Genomic DNA, 19,437 nt, shown 5'->3' on the forward strand with positions numbered 1-19,437 from the left:
GTTGCCGGAGTGGAAGCGGTGGAGGCAGGAGAAGGCATTGGCTCGGCGGGAGCGCGAGCCTTCTCCTTAGAAGCCTTGCTTCTAGAGCTCTTCGAGTGAGAAGAACTCGGCTTGGCTTTCACCGCGTCGGCGTAGGAAGTCGAAGACTTCCTAGCCGAAGAAGACGAAGACGACTTCCTAGAAGTTGTCTTAGCTAGAGTCTTCGGTTCTCTCTGTCCCTTCACCTTTGGGGGTACAGAGAGAGCGGGAGAGCGGGTAGGGATCTCAGATCCCACAAAGCCTTGGAAAGAAGCGCTCGAAGAAGGGACAGGAGAAGATCCAGGAGCACCCAAGGAAAGACCTTGGGCGCCCGACACACCTACCTCAACCAACAAATCCTCTGCCCCTACCGCCATGGGCTCGACGTTTAGGTCCAGGGCAGCGACGTCCGGGACCGACTCCTGGGAAGCTACGACCCCAAAGGATTGCTGGAGATCTTGCTGGATGGAGGCTATCAGAGGGGCTGCGGACAAGGGGTCAACATACCCAGTTGACTTGCCCGCAGGGAAGATCTGGACGGCCAGCTTCTTGTCCAGGACGTACGGCTGGCCTTTGGCGGCGTTCTTCCCGAAGCCGCCCACCCACGCTTTCAGGGTGGCGAGGGCGACCTCCCTCACACCAGTAGCCTGAAAGAAAGGGCGAGATGAGCTTCTAATGGCGGAACGGGGATAACAAACTTATGACTAAGAGTTGTTAGTAAAATGATAAGGAAGCCTATAATGGACTTACCCCATCTCCCAGCTGACCGACTAGGTCGTAGCAGATGGCGCAGGCTTCTGGGTGCCAGACGATCATCTCATTAAATGACGTGGCACAAGGGGCGTGAGACCTGCACTCATCGTGGCCGCAGGGGTCGTACAACGTCGCGTTGCACCCAAGGACCTGACAGTTGGTAGCCTGTAAGTGGAAAGATACATGAGTATCAGGAAAACACTTACAGCCTAACAGTTGCTCCGCTGGTGCCGGAGCGATAAAGTTAGATTAAACCAGAGCCCCGCCATAATACGTGTGGTAACAAGGTTGGTTGGGTGTCCTAGGCTATAGCTCCGCTGATGGCGGGGACACAAAAAGAAACCAACCAGGAGTGGTGGTAATTGGAAACCACGACGTAAAATGGCGGGGATGGTAGATATATAAATAATAAAATTAAACAATTCATCGTAAAATTAGGGTATATCCTTAAAATAACAATAATAACAAACTTTTCCCCACCCGACTACTAGAAGAGTGCACGGGTAAGAAGCAAGCTCCCTTCCGGTAGCGGGGGAGAGAAGTAAGGATATAGTAGGCAAGCAACCGACCACTAGTAGTCCCCACCCCGCCCGCTGGCGGAGCCAGTAACCTATAACCAAAGGTGCCCCGGCTGCGACGGAAGGCTCCTTTCGTTATAGCGAGGTAAGGTGGCTGAGCAACTGGGGAGGGGGGAGGAAGGACTCGGCGTAACACGGCGGGAGAGAGAGAGGGTGGGGGATGGACCTACTCCTCCCCGCCTCACCGACTACCCGCTCGGAGACCCGTACCTCCATGAGTGGTCTCCCTATACCCCCCGCTGGGAGGAACCCCTGGCCACCTCAGAGAGGGAGAGAGAAGGCGACTGAGGTTGTCATGACAACCAAGGGGTCCCCCAGCCCCTCCCTATACCAGGTAGGGAGGGCAGGGGCAGGGTAAGGTGCGATGGAACACGTGACCGCAAGTGGCCTAGGCCGCGAGCAACACAACCGTGGGAGGGCCACGTGAACCAAGCTGTACCAATACAAGGAACATGCACCTAGGCTAGCCTAACACCCTAAATATAATATATATATACATCGAAAAGATGGAAAAGACACTTTTAGTAAAAGAGAAAGAAGCCCAGGAGGAGGCAGACTGTTCCAAGAAACAGAAGCCTACTCGGAGCCAGCGATAGCCAATGAAGAGCAAGAGCCGGGATGCTGGGCGGGAATAATAGTAATAGCCCTAAATACCAAACTAAGAGAGATGGTAGGGGGGCTAAACTAGCTAAAACTCGATGTAAAAGACAATGAACGTAACATAGTAAGCCCATAAGTATAAGAAGTCCCAGTATGGAGGACCGGGAATTCTTAACGAGGCAGCATGGCGCCACCACGAGACAACCGGGAAACCGTATATGACCTATTAGGAGGAAAATACTGGTACCCGGAAGATAAAAATGTGGTAAAACATTACTTATGAGTTACTTAACTTAGCCGTTGCAATTGCAGAGCGTTCCATGGTGAAGAATAGGATAAATCCCGAAATTAGCACAGCACAGAAAATAATGCGTCTTGACGCTAGCGCTAATAATTAAGGATGTCCGCTAGGGGCGCTGCTGTCCGTGGCGTCCTCTAGTAGTAGTAGTAGCGGCTGCATCGCCCGTTGGTATCAGCTCTCTCTTAAGGGGATTCTGATTGGAAGTTCTAATTGGTGAATGTCTCGTGGTAGTGATTCCCACTCGCCCCTATTACCATACCGACACTTCTTTTTAAGAGTGAGCGAGTCAGTTTTACTGACATTTTCTTAATTTTGTTTTTCTCTGGTAATTTTAGATTAATTTTACCTAGAAAGAATGATATTAAGGATCCTTTCATAGGCCGACACGAGCTGAGCCCAGAAATAAGTATTCTCTTGGGCATTTTTTCCACCATACACCAGTCTTATCTGCATTGAAAACTTGCTCTGGCCTGTAGTTTCTCTTTTATGATTTCAGCAAACTCACGTGGGTACGTGTCTCCTGCCACATAGTCTGCTGAGGCCAATTCGCCAGTCATTTGTACGTTATATAGGCCATAATTTTTCTTGAATTTTTTGAACCAGCCCTTGCTGGCTACAAATTTTTATTTGCTACTTACACTACAACTGTTAGGCCTACCAATATCACTTCATTGTAATCATCATCATCATCATCATCAACACTATTGTCTAACTCAACATGATCGTCTGTAGCACTTAATCACCAGCAAATTGAGCTTACAGATGCTTACCTCTTGCAGTAATGAAATTGGAATTCAGCGGCACATGTTGTCTGTTCAGGTCTTCAATCCATAAGTTTAGGGCTTTTTCCATTTTCACAAAAGCATTATCGTCCGGCACATGCATCGTCATTTTTGCCGATCCTGGTATGCACATAGACAGAGCATCCTTTATGTTCTTTTCTTGGTGTTTTATTGTGTGAACGCTCTATTCATTCATTCCATACTGACAAGTTATTCCTGCATAACTCATTCCATCACTTATTTCTTAAGAATTTAATTCTTTTCTTCTAAACAAAGAACTTTTTCTATTGTTTTTGCTGGATTGTTTTCTTTGAAATTGGAAGGGAGTTTTGAAGCCATATTAATAACTTTTAACCGCTTCAAAGCTCCTAAAAATACTGCTGAATAACTATGGATGCTGCTGGGACTACAGACGCACACAGACTGAGGAACATGTAGAGTGAAAACACACAGTGGACACCCGTATTCGCGTTCTCCGCATTCGTGGCCTCACGCATTTGCAGATTTCTCTCTGGAACATTTCCCCCCATTATTCGTGGAAAATTCACCTATTTGCGATATTTTTCTATGAGAAATATCCACAAATTCCTCTTTTTTTTTCTTTTTATCAATTTTATCATAAAATGCAGTTTTAGTGATAAAACTATTAAAAAAAACAGGTATAAAAATTTTGAGTGGGTTTTTCTTGAGTTGTAACAAACAAAATTGGAGGTTTTAAAGATTTTTATAGGGTTTCCAACTACAGGCAGTCCCAAGCTTACAACAGATTTGGCTTACGACATTCCGATGTTACAATGCTTTTATTTATCAGAAATTATTTCCAGCTTTACAACGCATGTTCCAGGGTTACGATGCTTACAACGCTGATCTGGCAGAAGAAATATGACTCCAAAAATGGAAGATATTCAATATTTGAAGGTTTTTTTATGAAAAATGCAATACGAATGTAGTTTACATAGTTTTTAATGCACCCAAAGCATTAAAAGTAAGGTTTTCTTTGGGTTTTTGACGATGTTCGAGCTTACGACGATTTTCAGCTTACAATGCGTCTCAAGACCAGATCCCCCGTCGTAACCCAGGGACTGCCTGTATTCACGAGTTCTAACTATTTGTGGTGGGATCTGATACACATCCCCGCGATTACGGGGGGACCACTGTACTTGCAGGCGGGAAATTTAAAACCATGTTTAATCAAAACCGTTTATAAAAAGGGACTACTGCATAGATAAGAACAAGGGTGAAAGTAAATTTCACTTTCTTCAAGGTCAGTGAAAAGCACTGAAAAGGGGGAGCAGAAGAAGACCTGTTGGTTAGTTTCTCATGAGATTTGTAGTTCTTTCTACCTCTTAGACAAGGCAAGGGATATAGTAAGAAAAGTCTCTCTTTCCATGATCTGATGGCAAAATAGGGCCCCTGAAGAGCAAGTGCTCCCAGTGGAAATCATGGCCTCCCAGATATTAAGAACATCCAACCAACATGAGATCTCTCTCACAAGGTCTGTGGGAAAGAGATGAGAGTCCATTATATCCATCATGTAGAAAAAGTCAAAGATAGAAGAAGTCAGCTGATTGTGGAGGGTTTGAAATGCAAATATTTTTCATCATTGTTATGACAATCAAATTTAGTCAACATTTTTACATTTAAGATGGAAGCTTGCCGGGGGAGGCTACAAGTTTTCTCACGTTCATTATCCCTCTGTTGTCTACAGAAGGACCATCCAGCAAATCAGCTGAGTATCATTATCCATTCCTTCCAGTTGGCAAATATCAACAACTTCCATAGAATTTTTTTATTGTCTGTCTCTAAAGGAGGCAAAACAACTGAAGGTCTTGAAAGAGAAGTTGAGAAGTTGTTCACCGGCGTCTTTAAACCAGGAGGTCCAGCTGAAGCCTAAGAAGTCTGCCCCCGATACCCCTTACAAGTGTCTTGAGTAGGCCGTAGGTAGAGTTAAGATAAGGGGCAACCAAAGGTTAATCAGATTTTTCTTTAGATCCTTTGTCTTCCATTCTAGAAGATATTTAATTGAGAATAGCATCAAGTGCTGTGGTCTGATTCTCCAGATGAGGAGGCTGGATTATGACTTGTGACACGTGATCAGAACTTTTGTGTGATTTGTGATGTGTCTAAAACATGCTTGAGGGAGAAAAAGATTGATCTAATCTTTTCTCAGAAAATGGGCACTGGATGAATATTCCACAAAAGAATTACCATTACTTGATGCATGTTGAGAAGTGCATGTAGTGCTAGAGGGCTTGGCATATAAACCCATTTCAGCTTTCTAGAAGAAGACTTGTGATATATTGCTACAACATAGTCCATGGGACATGGTGGTTGCAAGGGATTCTGGTAGTCAGTCTCTGGTTAATGATGGGAGTTCCATTCCTGGCTGGGCGCCCTAGCCAAAGATTGTTGTAATCAGAACATCACAGTGATTATGGTAATAAGGGACATTTATGATGCCGTAAGCACTGATTGGCAATAATGAACTGCCTACCCTCACCGATAAACTGATTACTGGCACCAATAAACCACCTACCAACGCCAATAAACCACTTACCAACGCCAATAAACCACTTACCAATGCCATTAAACCATGTACCAATGCTGATAAATCGCTTGTTGGTGCTGATAATTTGCTTACCAACGCCAAGAATCAAGTTAATGATGTTGTTAGCCAAGCGTCTCAAAATTGAAATGCCATTAACTGATGCTTCTGATAAGCAGGGACTGCCTATAATGAAGGGGAATCTTGAGAAGCATCAGATTAGTGGGCACTTTACTCCCAGGTGTCAAGCAGTGCACTATCGACTTTACATGAGCCCTTGTTCACAGCAGTTGAAAACCTTCAAGGGAAGGGGAAATCTAGTGATGAGAGGAAGGAAAGCAAGGTTCTAACTTGTATAGCATATTCCCAGGAAGGTTCTAAGTCCTGAAGGTTATGCTCATCTTTTGTCAGTTGACAGTGCAAAAGGCTAGTTTATTGTATTCAAATTCTGTCTCTCCTGATTAAGTTGTCTGACAACAGTGAGGAACTTAAAGATGATGAAGCCCTACTCTCCTTAAAAGTTTTGGGACCTCTGACAGTTCCTCTTCGTACTATGAAACATCCAAGGAGAGGCCGTCCAGTCTTTACGTGTTTCACATTACAAATTTAGAGTGCATATTGACCCTTGCAAGCACTGCAAACCATGAGTATTCTCAGTTGTGGATGCGAAACTGTGGTATCCTTTAATTGGAGCCTCTGCTCACCTACACTGAGGAAGCTAGTGTACTTTTTGATAAATGAAAGGTAAGTAGTACGTGAATAGAACTTAAACAATAACCAAATATTATAATTTTTATGGGATATTTTGTAAATAATTCAAGAAAGTTTGTATAATGAAAATAAGCAATGGCTCAAGGTTACCAAGCTGTGAGCTAAGCAGTATGCAGAAGTAAAAAAAGAAAAAAAAATATGGTTTGAATCTAGGGAAGTTGAAGAAACACATGAACAGTCGGCTGATCCGAGAATCACATACTGACAGAGCTGCCAAGAGGTAAGTTCATTTATGAAGCCCAGACTGGCAAAATATGCACACAACAAAAATTTTTAAAAGTGTTGCAAGTCATAGAAATACAACCACTATAGTAATGGAAAGAAGATTAGTTATGGATTTCAGGAAGTAATTACTTATGGATCCCTAAAGAAATTTTTGAGTGAAAAGGGTGGGGGGGGGGGGGGGGGGAGTTGGGATGAGGTTGCAGTTGTTGGCTGAGTAGCAGAACAAGATGATGAGTTTCAACCAGTAGAAGAGCTGTGGGGCCTATCTAGTTGGAAGGGGGACATTTTCTTCTGGGGCATTTCTGGAAACAACGGCTACTTCGAAAAGGCTGTCTTAGAATGATGGAGTTTTGCATTGAAACAAATTAATCCCATAAATCAGTTCTTAAAAGAGGTAAAACATGTCTAGGTATTACCATGAAGATGCAGTATACCTTAAAGCAATATTAAGGGGGCAATAAAGAAATGAGAGTAAAAAGAGCTGAAACGCCATGGATGATGTGGAAGGAGATTGCTAGACTGTTGGTAATAATATAAATAAAATAAAGCTAATCTTATGATGCTTGCAAAAAGAATGTATCAGTAATAACTGTACAGCAGAGACATGATTACTGATATAGAAAATGAAGAGTACATATTTTGTGAAGGGTCATAGCTGGATTCGCTTGGGAAGATTATATTACAATTGAGGGAATTTTAGATATGTTTTTAACAGTATGAAAATTATTTCAAAGTTCAAGAACAGTTAGTCAGAAAATTATAGATTAGGAAGTAACAGGAGACCAGTAGGAAGCCACAGAAAATCCTGAAAAGGGGCTGAAATGAAGACGGAGACCAGATGGGAACTCGGGCAGAAAGTGTGCGGTGCCAGTAGAGGTGGAAAGAACTCCTATTAAGGAGGCACTTGAAGTAAAAAGTATACTATAGAACTTTATCATAAAGGTTAAGAAGGACTTTTCATCCCATCAGCAGTTTCGTAACAGCTGTCAATCCACTAATTCCACAGTTACGTTTTGGAAATCTATAATGCTCTCATTACATGAGTTGGTGATTGTTCTTTCTCTGTTCTTGCAATCTTTGTAATTCTATTTTTGCTTCTGTTTTCTTTTGCTTATTCCTCAAATCATTGCTAGACTGATTATTTTTCTTTCATTCTATCATTTTCTGTGGGTTTTGGCCAGAAGAAGGAACACTTTTGTCCTTTCTTGCCACTTTCTGTTGTGTAAGAAACTCTCTGTAGCATATTAGATATTTATTGTCTTTATTCCTACTATTTTGATTTAGGACAGAACTTCCATGACTTTTGCTAATTATATGGTATGGAGGTCTTATCAGAGGCAAAAAAATTTTATATACAATAAATACGAATGAGAATTGGGAATTGAACCAAAAATGTTTATCATATAAACTCTTCCCCAGGCATTGTGTTGAAGTGTGTTAAGCTAAGTATATTTACAGATGCATCTGATTTTGAATTATACTGTTCTTGTATTTTTAGAATAGAGTAAGGCTTTTATCCTTATAATACAGGAGAGTAACACTGTTATGCTTCTGAATTATTTTCATAATAAAAGTACAAACTAGGTGAATACTATAGATTTGAAAATTTCTAGGTTCTAACTGGAATGAAATTATTTTTCTGCATGGTAGGTTTTCATTTATGACTGCTGGTGTATATTATATTGTGGCCCTCAGTCCAGACGAGGTGATTTACGACCCTCTTCCCCTATACCATACTGCGGGAGGTATGCTTGGAGTTGGTCAAGCACTCCTTTTTGGTTGTTCTACAATCATTAGGAACAAGTTTTCTGCATCTAAATATTGGTCAGATGTCCAGAAGTATAAGGCAACGGTAGGGAGTTGTATAGAGCATGGTTGTATTATAAAACTTATTTTGTAAGCTTTGTAGCCCTAAAGAAAATTCTCTAGCCAAATACAAAATTCTGAAAGTTTTAGTTGCAGTTCTAAAGATTTTATTGCACAAGAGTTTTTCTTTTTATTTTATAAATCTAGGTATAGATTTTTAGTTTGTGGTATGTACTTATTTTTATACCTATAAGAACTTTTTATTTATCATTTTGAATAGAATTCTGAATTTCAGGAATGTTTGCTTGCATGCTGTATGGCACAGATAATCATGATCATAAGGATCAAAATTAGCTATTATGTATCCTTTAGTATGTCTTGCTTTGAAGATATTTGGTATGCATTTGAATTATTGGTTGTATACAGTACATACATATACATATATGACAATGAAAATGTACATATATTTGAAGATTGAAGATTCAGTGTTAATTGTAAACTTTCCATTACATAATTATCATGAAAAGGAGTAGTTGTTACCAAACCCTTCATGTTGGGAATGCTTCTTTTTTTTTTTAATACTTACAGTTCAGGGTCAAATCCCTTTACTTTTGAATCTTGGGTACAGGGTGAAAAGACCCTTAAAAAGCATTAAGCCTTTATATTATAGAACTATTATAGGTGACCAAAGAGATAACATCTTTGTTTGCTATTTAACAATTAATGAAAAGTAAGCTTTGCTGAAGAATGATTTGATGTTCTTAGAAGTACATAATGAATAAACTGTCGTCAGTAAGAAAAGGAAAACTTTCCTGTAGAAACACTAATCTAGTTAATTTTCTTAATCCATATTCCAAAGAAAGTAGGTAATTGCTGGCTAAAGTTTTTTATGACATTAGAATATGTTACTGATACACTGATAGTAACTTGCCTTCTTTAATGATAAAACTTTTTTTAGGATTAGTAAATCAGATTACAAATATATATGCATTATATAACAATACATAATCATACTTAGACCTTTGGCAATTTGTAATGAGAATTTCATAACTTCATATAGTAAGAAATTGTTTGTGTTATTGGTAGACACTTACATTCTTTTGGTGGTACATTATGCATAAAACTTTACTAGATATTGCTTGTTTTAAAATGAACATTTCTCTCATTAGACTAGTTGACAAACTTCATCTAGGTTGTCAGTGATGATTATCAACATTGGTTTGGAAAGCAAACAGGGGAAAGGATGTGATAGTCCAAAAAAAGATAGACAGTGAAGGTCATCACACACTATTGGTAAATTTACTTTTCAAATGTATTGGAAAAAAATAAGTAAGAATACACTAAGTGGGATCCTACTTTGCATGTTGAAGTTTATTTTACTCGAAGTTTATTTTACTCCAGATTGTAAGCAAAGGTGAATATTAACTGCCTCTTCAATTAAGAAGCCATTTCTTGATATCAAGGAGGTTGATAAAAATGACTCATAAAAATTAGATTTAAAACACATGAGAAATAGTTTATAACAAGGTCGGTAATGATAGCAGATTTTACTGGATCCTTATTCTTAAAGTGTTGTATGTATTATTAATGTTACCATAGCTGTGTGTGCTTACTGTCCCTTAGGGGAAGTACTGTGCAATACTATAAGCATTACTAAAGGAATGTTCAGCATCTGGTAATTGCAAACCTCATCCATTCATTTTATCTACTTTTCCTCATGCAGTACAATTTCTGTAACACTGAAGTCTGCATATAACTTTGCAGTTTTGTTCTTAGCAAAATCCTTAAATTTTTCTTTATTTCCCATTCTAATTTTGTATTTGACTTTTTTACGACTGCATTTCAATTCATTGTTTTAGTTTTTAAAAAATTAAATTTCCACATTTTCCAACATTGTTTTTTAAATAAATGGAGGCAATATTTCTTGATTAATTATTTTTGGGCAAGCTATGGTAGATCATCAGCCATCTGTTAATATTTCAACAGAGGTAAACAGTTTTATGGGTAAGTTAATTTGTTCTCATATACATCCATTACTATATGTGAACTTGTATCTTCAATGGCAGTTGTCTTCAGACATCTGAGGAAGAAATGTCTCCTTTTTCACCTGAGTATGCTATCTGGGTCCCTTAGAATCAATTAATGACAAATAGTTATTGCCATGCCTACCCTACCTGTTGTTTGAACAATATCTTCAGTATTTTTTCTCATAAAATTTTGCTGCAGTGTGACCTCTTTAATATGACGCCCTTGGGATTAGGCCACTGCCGAACAGCAGAAAATGCTGGATGACCAAAATCCCCCCTAAAATATTCCTATGTAAACATAGTCTTGCCAGCTCATTCCACATACGTATATATTGCTGTTATCAAAAGTAGAATAAAGCTTATGAATAGTCACAGCCATTTGTTAGGTTTAACTCATGAAAATTCTTGCCTGCCCCGTAAGCATCTCCCGGGAAATGTTTAGGCCTTCTCTAGTCAGAGCTTGTACCACTTAATAAGCGCACTGTCAAATTCTGATCTCCTGCCACCTCTCAATGTTTACTGGCACTTCAAATTTTTCTGGCTTTTGTTTTCAGCAAAACCCTAAAAACAAAACCCTAAAAAGTCTGCTGCTTTTGTTTCTTTGAACCTACACGTGTGTGTGTATGCGCGCACGTGCGAGAGAGAGAAACTATTGGCCACAGTTGGGTTGTAACACCTACAGATATCAGTTTAGAAAAGTCAAATAATACAGTTGTAGTAAGAGAGAGAGAGACAGACGATTGTACAGATATCAATTTGAAAAATCAAATAATACAGTTGAAGACTAATGTTAATTTTAATAAAACACTAGTAGTACATACTGTATGCAATTATATGTCATGCATTAGTGTGACATTATTATTGTATTATAATTAATTTATGAACATAGTGATCAGGTGTCATTTGCATTCTGGTAAAATATTGATGAAATATTTAGAGGCATACATGTTTTTCTAATATTTTTGTCTTTTTTCCTGTTTTTTCTAATATTTCTTTGCACTTTTCATTGCAAAATGACAGTTATAACTGACATATACTATTATAAAATATAAGAACTACAACCTATAGCAACCCCTGGGTGTATTTATGAGCAAATAAATAAAGATATGTCATGGAAGAAAAAAAGAGTATAACATTCCCCTTGAAGTCCAAACACAACTAACCTCATGAGATGCACATCTGGCTAAAGGGACCTGAGAGTTCAGTTGCCAAAAGTCATTTATAGCCCGTTGAAGTAATAGAAACTCTCTGCTGCTTGATCTAGCGAAATTGTATGGTATGTACTAATATTGATGCTTGCAGGAGTGTATCCGTCCATCACTCAAAACCTGCTATTGCTACTCATATGAGGGTATTCATCCATTAAGTGTTAAAATCAGCAACTGATTGCATTTTAAAGACATCATCATCACTGTAGTAATTGCCATGCTGTGTTGTCTTGTTTGACAAAGTGATAATTAGCATTAGGGGAATAATATTAAACAATTTTGAGATTGAAACTTATTATACAATGACCTTTTGAACATTGATAGATAATTTGAGGTTACTGAAAGGGTAAATCATGTCATTGTAACATTGATGAAACAGGTCATAGTTCATAGTTGATAGTGATCATAGTTCCCAGTCGTGCTTGACTAGCGAGATTTGGTGTTTACTAAAGGTTGGTATTTTCTTTGCAGTATTTTACAGTCAACTAATGATTTTATGGTAACACAGTTCCCTAGTTATGCTTACCGTAATATTAGGGTTCTTTTCAATCTTAAAGGAACACATTCACGCGGATTTACTCCAACAGGGATTACTCTGTCGGTAGTGATTTCACAGGTGTTGTGAAAATTGTCATGATATTTGCCTTATACAAAAGTACTTTTTCATTACGGTGAGCTTTGCCAAACAATTTAAAATCTTAGCAGTACTGATTTTATGTATCAATCAGTATTTGGTACGATAATTCCCATAATTATTTTTAGTATTTATTTACCAACTAACAGACAAAGAGTCTTTCCTTCGGAGAGAGGTCACTGGTCCCTGATATGAAGTGGATAGTCACTGAAACTTCCATTCTGAATCAGAAAGATCTAGGAAACATTCTTCTGCTTTACATGAGAGTGATACTTCAAATGAGAATCTTGCCTTTTCCAAATGATAGAACATAGCTGCATATGTAGATGCCTAGGCCGAGACATAAATGCATAAATGCTTTAAGTAAAAAGACATACGTAAATGCATTGTTAACCCTCTCGTGATCTGATGACACGTAGCGCGTCAATAAATTTTTTTCCGTAAGTGCACTTATGTAAGTTATTTTCGGGAAAAATTCACAAAAAACCTAGTTGACGCTATTGGGTCAACAGATGATGAATCTTGAAGAAAATGCAAACCTGAGGCTGCTAGCTTACTTAGCTACGATACAAAACATCAACATAAGTAGGTTGGAAAATCTGAAAATTGCACTCCGTAAAATATTAGCATATTTTAATCAATTACAACTCATTAGCAAACATATTTATAGCAAAATTATTGCTTTCACGTGAAAGATCAAACATTTCTACACAATTTAGGTATAAAACAAACTCCCCAAACCTAATTATTATATTTTTCCTGTTTCCAAAAAATATCTATGATTTTCCTTTAAAATTTCATGTTCATCACATCATTTTTATTATTTCTGAGCTTAGTAAAGATGTTTGTTGCAGTGAATTATTTTTTTAAATTTGCAAAGTTTGTAGCTTCTTGGTTTAGTTTTGTGTTTACTCTTTTTGCTTCATGCCGAGGTGTCAAGAATTGATAAGCTCTTTTCCTAAGCTTATTATAAATCCAGAAGGTAAAACCAGTGTATGAAAATTTTATTTTTCCTATGTAATTCATGTAACTCTATTGTCGTCGTTGCAGTAAAATATTTGCCGTAGATTAACCTCTTTGGTGTTGCTTAAGTGGTGTTTTGTTGCACAGTACATATGTTATTGGCTTTGCATCTAGTAATTTTATTGCATGTTGCTTATGTCAAGATTGTACGGTGATGTAAAATGTTCTCACTTATTTCTTGAGTCACTCAATTTAATTTCATCTATTGCTTGAAAACTCAGCATGTTAGAATTCAGCATTAGATAACAAGTGAATAATTTTGTTAAGTTTTCAATATTTTGTACTGTATTGTGTGAAAATATTTATTTGGGAAATTTTTATTTTAATGAATATAGAATATGTTTGCCAAGCTATGTATGATTGAAATACTTTATTCATTATTCCTGTAGGCTGCACAGTACATTGGAGAAATATGCCGCTATCTCCTTACAGTTCCAGAGAAACCAGAGGATAAACAGCACAAGGTAATTACAGTAACCACCAAAGCATAATTTTGGTTTGCTAAGCAGTTTGTTTTCTTAAGGCTTGGACTATACATACTTAGTAAATCAATCATGGTTAGGTTGAATATCTATTTTAATTGGTTGTGTGGGGTTTGTCGATATGTAATTAAATTCATCCTTATATTCATATTTATTTTCTACTTCATTTTGATGTTCTAGTCTAGCATTATAAATTGTCAAGTCATTCATAATAATTGCAAGAGAAATTAACAAAAAATATTTAGTGTAGAAAGTAAGTCTCAAACTTGGGGTGACTGACAAAACTGACTGGGTTTGCCCTCAGTCAAGGAATGCCTTGTTAAAGTCTGTGGGTTCAATGTAGATATTTATATTTATATAACTGTCCAACCACTTCAGCCTCCTCTTCACTGTCTTGATTTCAGCAACCACCTGACAATGGTTGGATATGAGAGGTATCAAGATGGTAGTCCTATTAATATCTCAGGGAGAGGATTTTCTTTCAGAACTAGTCTGTGGATTTCAGGGTGGCTCCTTTTTGGGGATGGTATTCTCAGCATTCTGTCCAATTTGCTCTCCAAGTTGATTAGAGTTGAGATGATTGTGTTCTACTCCATCAAGAGGGGGTGGCCTATCTTTGAACCACCTTAATCATTGTGCCATCCTTTCAGGGGTAGGGTAAGGAGCTGACACAGTGTGGCTCTTACTGGTGCCATTTATGGAGGAATGAACTCCGTAAACTATTGGAGACTTTTTGAGATTTTCAGACAGTTTTTCCCTGTGCTGTAAATGTAGCTACTCACATACTCTAGGACTCGATGATGATTCCTTAATGCTGTTAATGACTCCTGACTCTTGTAAAGACACTTCTAACCCAGTTTAATTTGAGGAACCAATTTGCCCTCTGTGGATTTAAAGCCTTTGAGTAAAAAGTATGGGCCTACCTTAATCATTAAAACAAACCATGAGACCAAGATGAAGAATTTGTTTATTCTTCATATTTGTCAAATACCTATTGATTTTCATTATGAAAGTAAATGAATGACATTTGAAATATGGAAAAATATCAGAAATACGAATTTAAAAATCCCAGAGAAGGATGTCAGTGGGAAATGTGGAGTTCTTGCAGCAGTTATGAGGATGCTCTTAATGCAAATTGCAATATTTAAACAAAAATAAGAATTAACATTCTCTCCTTCAGGCGAGATCTTTCCTTTGCCCTCTTTGCTCGCTTGTCAGGCTAAGATTGCAGGGGTGGGGGCCCAGTCAGCCAACTTCTTCACAAGGGCCTCCTCCCACTCCATAGGGCAATCACCCTCGGAGCGAGAGGAGTCCTTCTCTACCATTCATATTTGCTTTTTTCTTCAGGTATATGGTGAGCATCGCAGACGCAGCAGTAGATGGCTGGCTTGTCATTGTTGGTTTTTTCCCTTTAGGATTTTCAACTTTGGCACTCCTGTATGCTGTGGCACTGTCTTGTTGTAACTATGGCTGTCTACTCCTGCTATGCCTCCTATCTTGATTGCTCCTGTTTTCTTGGCGACCAGTCACTGGGCAGTTCCCGCTGTGCCTCCTGCCCCACCTGCCCTAATTGCTCCTGTTGCTGTTGTTGACGTTCCTGTAGCTCTTACCAGTCAGGCCGCTCCTATATGTTCTCCAGCTGCAGCTGCAGGTGCCCTTGTTGCTCCTGTTGCTACTCCTGATGTTTATGTCACTCAGGCCACTCCTGTTGTGCTTCTTGCCCTAACTGCTGGCGGTAATTGCGCTTCCTGACTTTCACCCTGGAGAAAATGTCAGAGAGGAGTATGAGGAAGAAGTCCTATGAGATGAACACCTTCAAACTTATCCACATCTGCATCCTCTGCTGCCTTCTCCCCTTTTTCTTCCAAGGCTCATTGGTCGAGGAAGAATAAGGCAGCTTCTCACCCTCCTCCACCTAAGAAGTCCCTTCACAGGGCTTCTAAGGGGCTGCCTCCTTTCGAGGAGGCAGTGGATTCTCTGTTTGGCTCATCCTGGCCTTCGGGCTTGGGAAACAAATTGCATACCTCACAGAGTCTTGCATTTTCAGGAGCCATCAGCTGTGCAGACTTCAGTTTGCACTCCCTTTGCCACTTCTAAGAAGTTTGCTCCTAAGACTGGTGCTGTGTTGGGGATCTTGGCCTAGGTGAGATACTCTGAGCACTCAAGTTTCTACAGAATCTCAAGCATCCTGAACTGGTGCTGGAGAGACCTCTCACCTTCCCAGTTCAGGCACAGGGTGAGAGAAAGAGCCAGGACATGCAGGTGTCTCAGCTCTCCCTGCCAATACTACACCAGTACTTGGCCAGAGCCCCATCTGGTGCCTCAGTCTTTAACCAAGCACCTGGGGAAGTAGGGTGGAGATTTACTTCAGAAGTCTTATGGAACATCTATGGGACTGCCTCTCTTCGGGGAGGCAGGGTTCTCTCATTGGCTCTTCCCACTTTTAGAGTGGGAGCCGATTTGCATTTTCCTCTGGAATCTCGTGTTTCAGGGGTCTCGAGGGCATGACCTCTTGTGGCCACACTCTCGGTCCCAGTTTTAAAAATCTCCATCTAAGACTGGTACTGTGCCTGTCCCTTCTCAGTTTCTTTGAAGCCAAGAGGAGACCACTCATGATGATCATTTTTACAAGATTCGGTGTATTCGCCAAGCACTCAGATTCCTTGGAATTACGAGCACTAGTTTTTTGAGTGCCAGGGATTCTGCAGAATATCGGACACTTTCCAAACCAGTGTCAGAGAGTTAGCTCTTCGGTCTTGTTTAGGCACAGAACAAAAGTAGATGCTGAGACATGTGTGTGTTTCGACACCATCTGCCAGCGCTGCTTGGTCAGGTCCCATCCTTTATGTCTTGGGCCTTAGTGTCCAAATATGCAGAATAACAGACACAGAATCCCCCTTTAAGCTGTCTTCTCGAGGGGCTTTGGCCTTGAAGGAGACTAGAGCGTTTAGGGAGGGAAGTAGTACAGTGGGCCCCCCGTATTCGTGTTCTCCAGATTCGCGGACTCACACATGCGCGGATTTCTCTCAGGAACGTTTCCCTGCATTATTCACGGAAAATTCACCCATTCGCGGTATTTTTCTATGAGAAATATCCACAAATTCCGGGTTTGTATGATCAATTTCATCATAAAATGCACTTTTTGTGATAAAACTATTAAAAAACTAAGTATGAAAATTTTTAGTGGTTTTTCTTGAGTTTTAACTAGCAAAATAGGCTGTTTTTAGCGTTTTTATAGGGGTTCTGTACATTCGCGGGTTCTAACTATTCCAGAGGGGTCTGGTACACATCCCCCGCGAATATGGGGGGACCACTGTAGTTCTTAGCAGACGAGTACTGCTCACCCAGGCCCCGCTCGCATTTGCACAATCGACTCGGCTCTGCTCAGCCCTCTCTTCGTGGCTTGACTTGCATGCCAAGCCAGGACCCTGGTTGTGTTCACACATTCAGCTCAGTTAGGCTTGGCTCTCTTGTCTCGGCTAGTCTTACTTGCCACGCTAGGCCCCTGGTCACTTTCACATGATTAGTTCGGCTGGCTCGGCTTTGTTCGAGTGAACTTTCCGGTCTCCTCATGTTGATGACAACTCACGGTCTACCCCTCCTGCTGGTTCTAGCAGGACAGGTAGGCATGCCTTTTCTCCTAACCTGTTCGTTTGACCCTCTTGGTTGTTCCGAGAGGTGCAAGGTGAACAGAGAAAATTTCAATGAATTTTTCTCTTATTCGGAATTCAGCTACAAGGGTTGGTATCTGGAGATCGATCCTCGGATCATCTCGTACACCAGAGTAGTCAAGGAAAGCTTCCTTGGGTCCTATCAAGGAGAGAAAATTAGGAGTTTAGTGCCCCGTAAGCTTCAAGGGTTTTTTCTTTGGGATACTAATACCCACGATTTTCATTTAACAGAGATCTTTTCGCTGATTCGTCAGCACATTGATCTGGGGGATAGGACTGCGGCTTCCCCAGTGATTAGTCTTCACTGCTCAAGGCCTTTGTTCTTCCAGGAGAGACCATTTTTCTTAGGGGCGCCACATTCCTTGCTTGTGAAGGTGTTCTCGACTAGATGAATACTTTTCTCAGGATAAGGAGTTCCATCACGGTTTGTCGAGATGCCCAATCAAGCTCTCTTCCCCTTTGCTACCATGACAGGAGCGATTCTTCTTTACCTCGGAGGGGTCTTGTACCAACTGCAGATTGTCCTGTCTCTGATTCACTTGGACTCAGGTCTCACACTTTCTTCTTGCCTTGAAGGATATCCCTTATCACAAGAGACACAGCAAGCCTGGAAGACACCGCTGTGGTTTCCCTCCAGGCAGTCCCCTATGAGATCTTTGATCCTTCACTCCTTCAAGGTTTTGTCTCCTCAGATGCAAACATTCCTGGAGAGGACTCTACCTTCTGGAGACTGGTCGGGGTGAGGTGTTTCTTCCCTACCCAGCACCAGACAGCAACCTGTGGGCAATTTTGATGCTAAGAAAGGAACATTGTTCTAATTTGGATCTCCAGTTTTGTAAGTCCCGAGGTTGTCTTGACCCTTAGGAACGGACCATTATTCGGTTCTGCCAAACTCTTTCAGAGAGTGGTGAATACTGTGGTAGTCAAGGATCATGCCAGGACGTCTGCATTGTCCTCCGACAATGGAAAAACCCTTCGGTCTTTGTATTCCTAGAGTCAGCTCTTCCTCGACCCCTAAGAAGTCTCAGGCTTTGAAGGACAATTATGGAAATAGCCAGCCTTCTTCTTTCTCTTCTGAGAAAGTACACACACGTGTGTCTCTTTCAACCTTTTTTCCAATTGCGAAGAGGGCAGAAGGAAGGAAGGAAAGAAAGCTTGTAACAGGCATTCTCCTACTGCTGGTGCTTTGAAGAAGGGTTGTTTGTCGAGTCTCTGGACTAGATATTGACATAGCCAAGACCCGGTAGTAGGTATCCTTCAGGAGAGGAACCTACTTTCTTCTGTTCTCGGCCATCTTTCATTGCATTTCTGAGCTGTCTCCTCTCCTGTGGTCCCGTTTGGTAACAACCAATTGGGCTAGAGCTAATCATCTTCGGTGTCCTGTTGTCGCCATAGAAGCTTCCTCTTAGGGCAGTTTCAACTTTGTTCTCTTCACTAGAGATTGAATGAGGCCTGCTTCCAGCCTTAATTATTTTTTCTCTTTCAAATGATGAGGAAGGAATTAGGCTGGTGCTCGATTAACAGGAGCCTTTGAATATGCCTGCATATTCTCCTTACGACATGCTCTTTATCAGATGCACCGACTGCGTAATAGGCGCATACCTAGAGAAAAGTTATCTTCAAGATGTGCGACCGAGACAATAAGTACCGTCTCATCAACATCCTGGAACCCAAGGCAGCTTTTCAGGCCTTTCGAGAGTTTCAGGATTTGGTTTTTGAGAAACCCTTGGTGTTGTTGAGCAACAGCACCACAGTGGCATTTATCACTAAACAAGAGGGCCTCATTTCCCTCCTGTTTCGGTTGACTTTGCAGGCGCTCAAGTGTAACTGTAGTACACTCAATACCTCTATTAGCCAAACACGCTTCCATATGGAATGTATTGGCAGGCAGACTCAGTCTCTGGATTCGAGTGATGGGACAGAGGGCTTCCTTCATTCAGTCTTTCACGGAGAGATTGCTTGTCTTGAAGACTCCCTTATCATCTTTCTGTTTACTGCCAGGTACTACAACAG

General features: G+C 40.4%; 1 protein-coding gene across 6 annotated transcripts in view; it reads left to right on the plus strand.

Moving 5' to 3' along the window:
- The window catches only part of LOC135216379 (long-chain fatty acid transport protein 4-like), a 447,308-nt gene that overhangs the window by 291,040 nt on the left and 136,831 nt on the right, over window positions 1-19,437 (plus strand). For 4 of the 6 annotated variants that reach the window (XM_064251648.1, XM_064251644.1, XM_064251645.1 and 1 more), the window contains exon 9: window positions 13,661-13,735. In XM_064251648.1, coding sequence (XP_064107718.1) covers window positions 13,661-13,735 — 75 coding nt within the window. Of the gene's footprint in view, window positions 1-8,223; window positions 8,426-13,660; window positions 13,736-19,437 lie in introns of all 6 variants that reach the window. The other 2 variants (XM_064251647.1, XM_064251650.1) reach the window with 2 other exon arrangements.

This window comes from Macrobrachium nipponense, chromosome 6, assembly GCF_015104395.2.
Source record: "Macrobrachium nipponense isolate FS-2020 chromosome 6, ASM1510439v2, whole genome shotgun sequence".
In the NCBI taxonomy this organism is placed as follows: Eukaryota; Metazoa; Arthropoda; class Malacostraca; order Decapoda; family Palaemonidae; genus Macrobrachium; species Macrobrachium nipponense.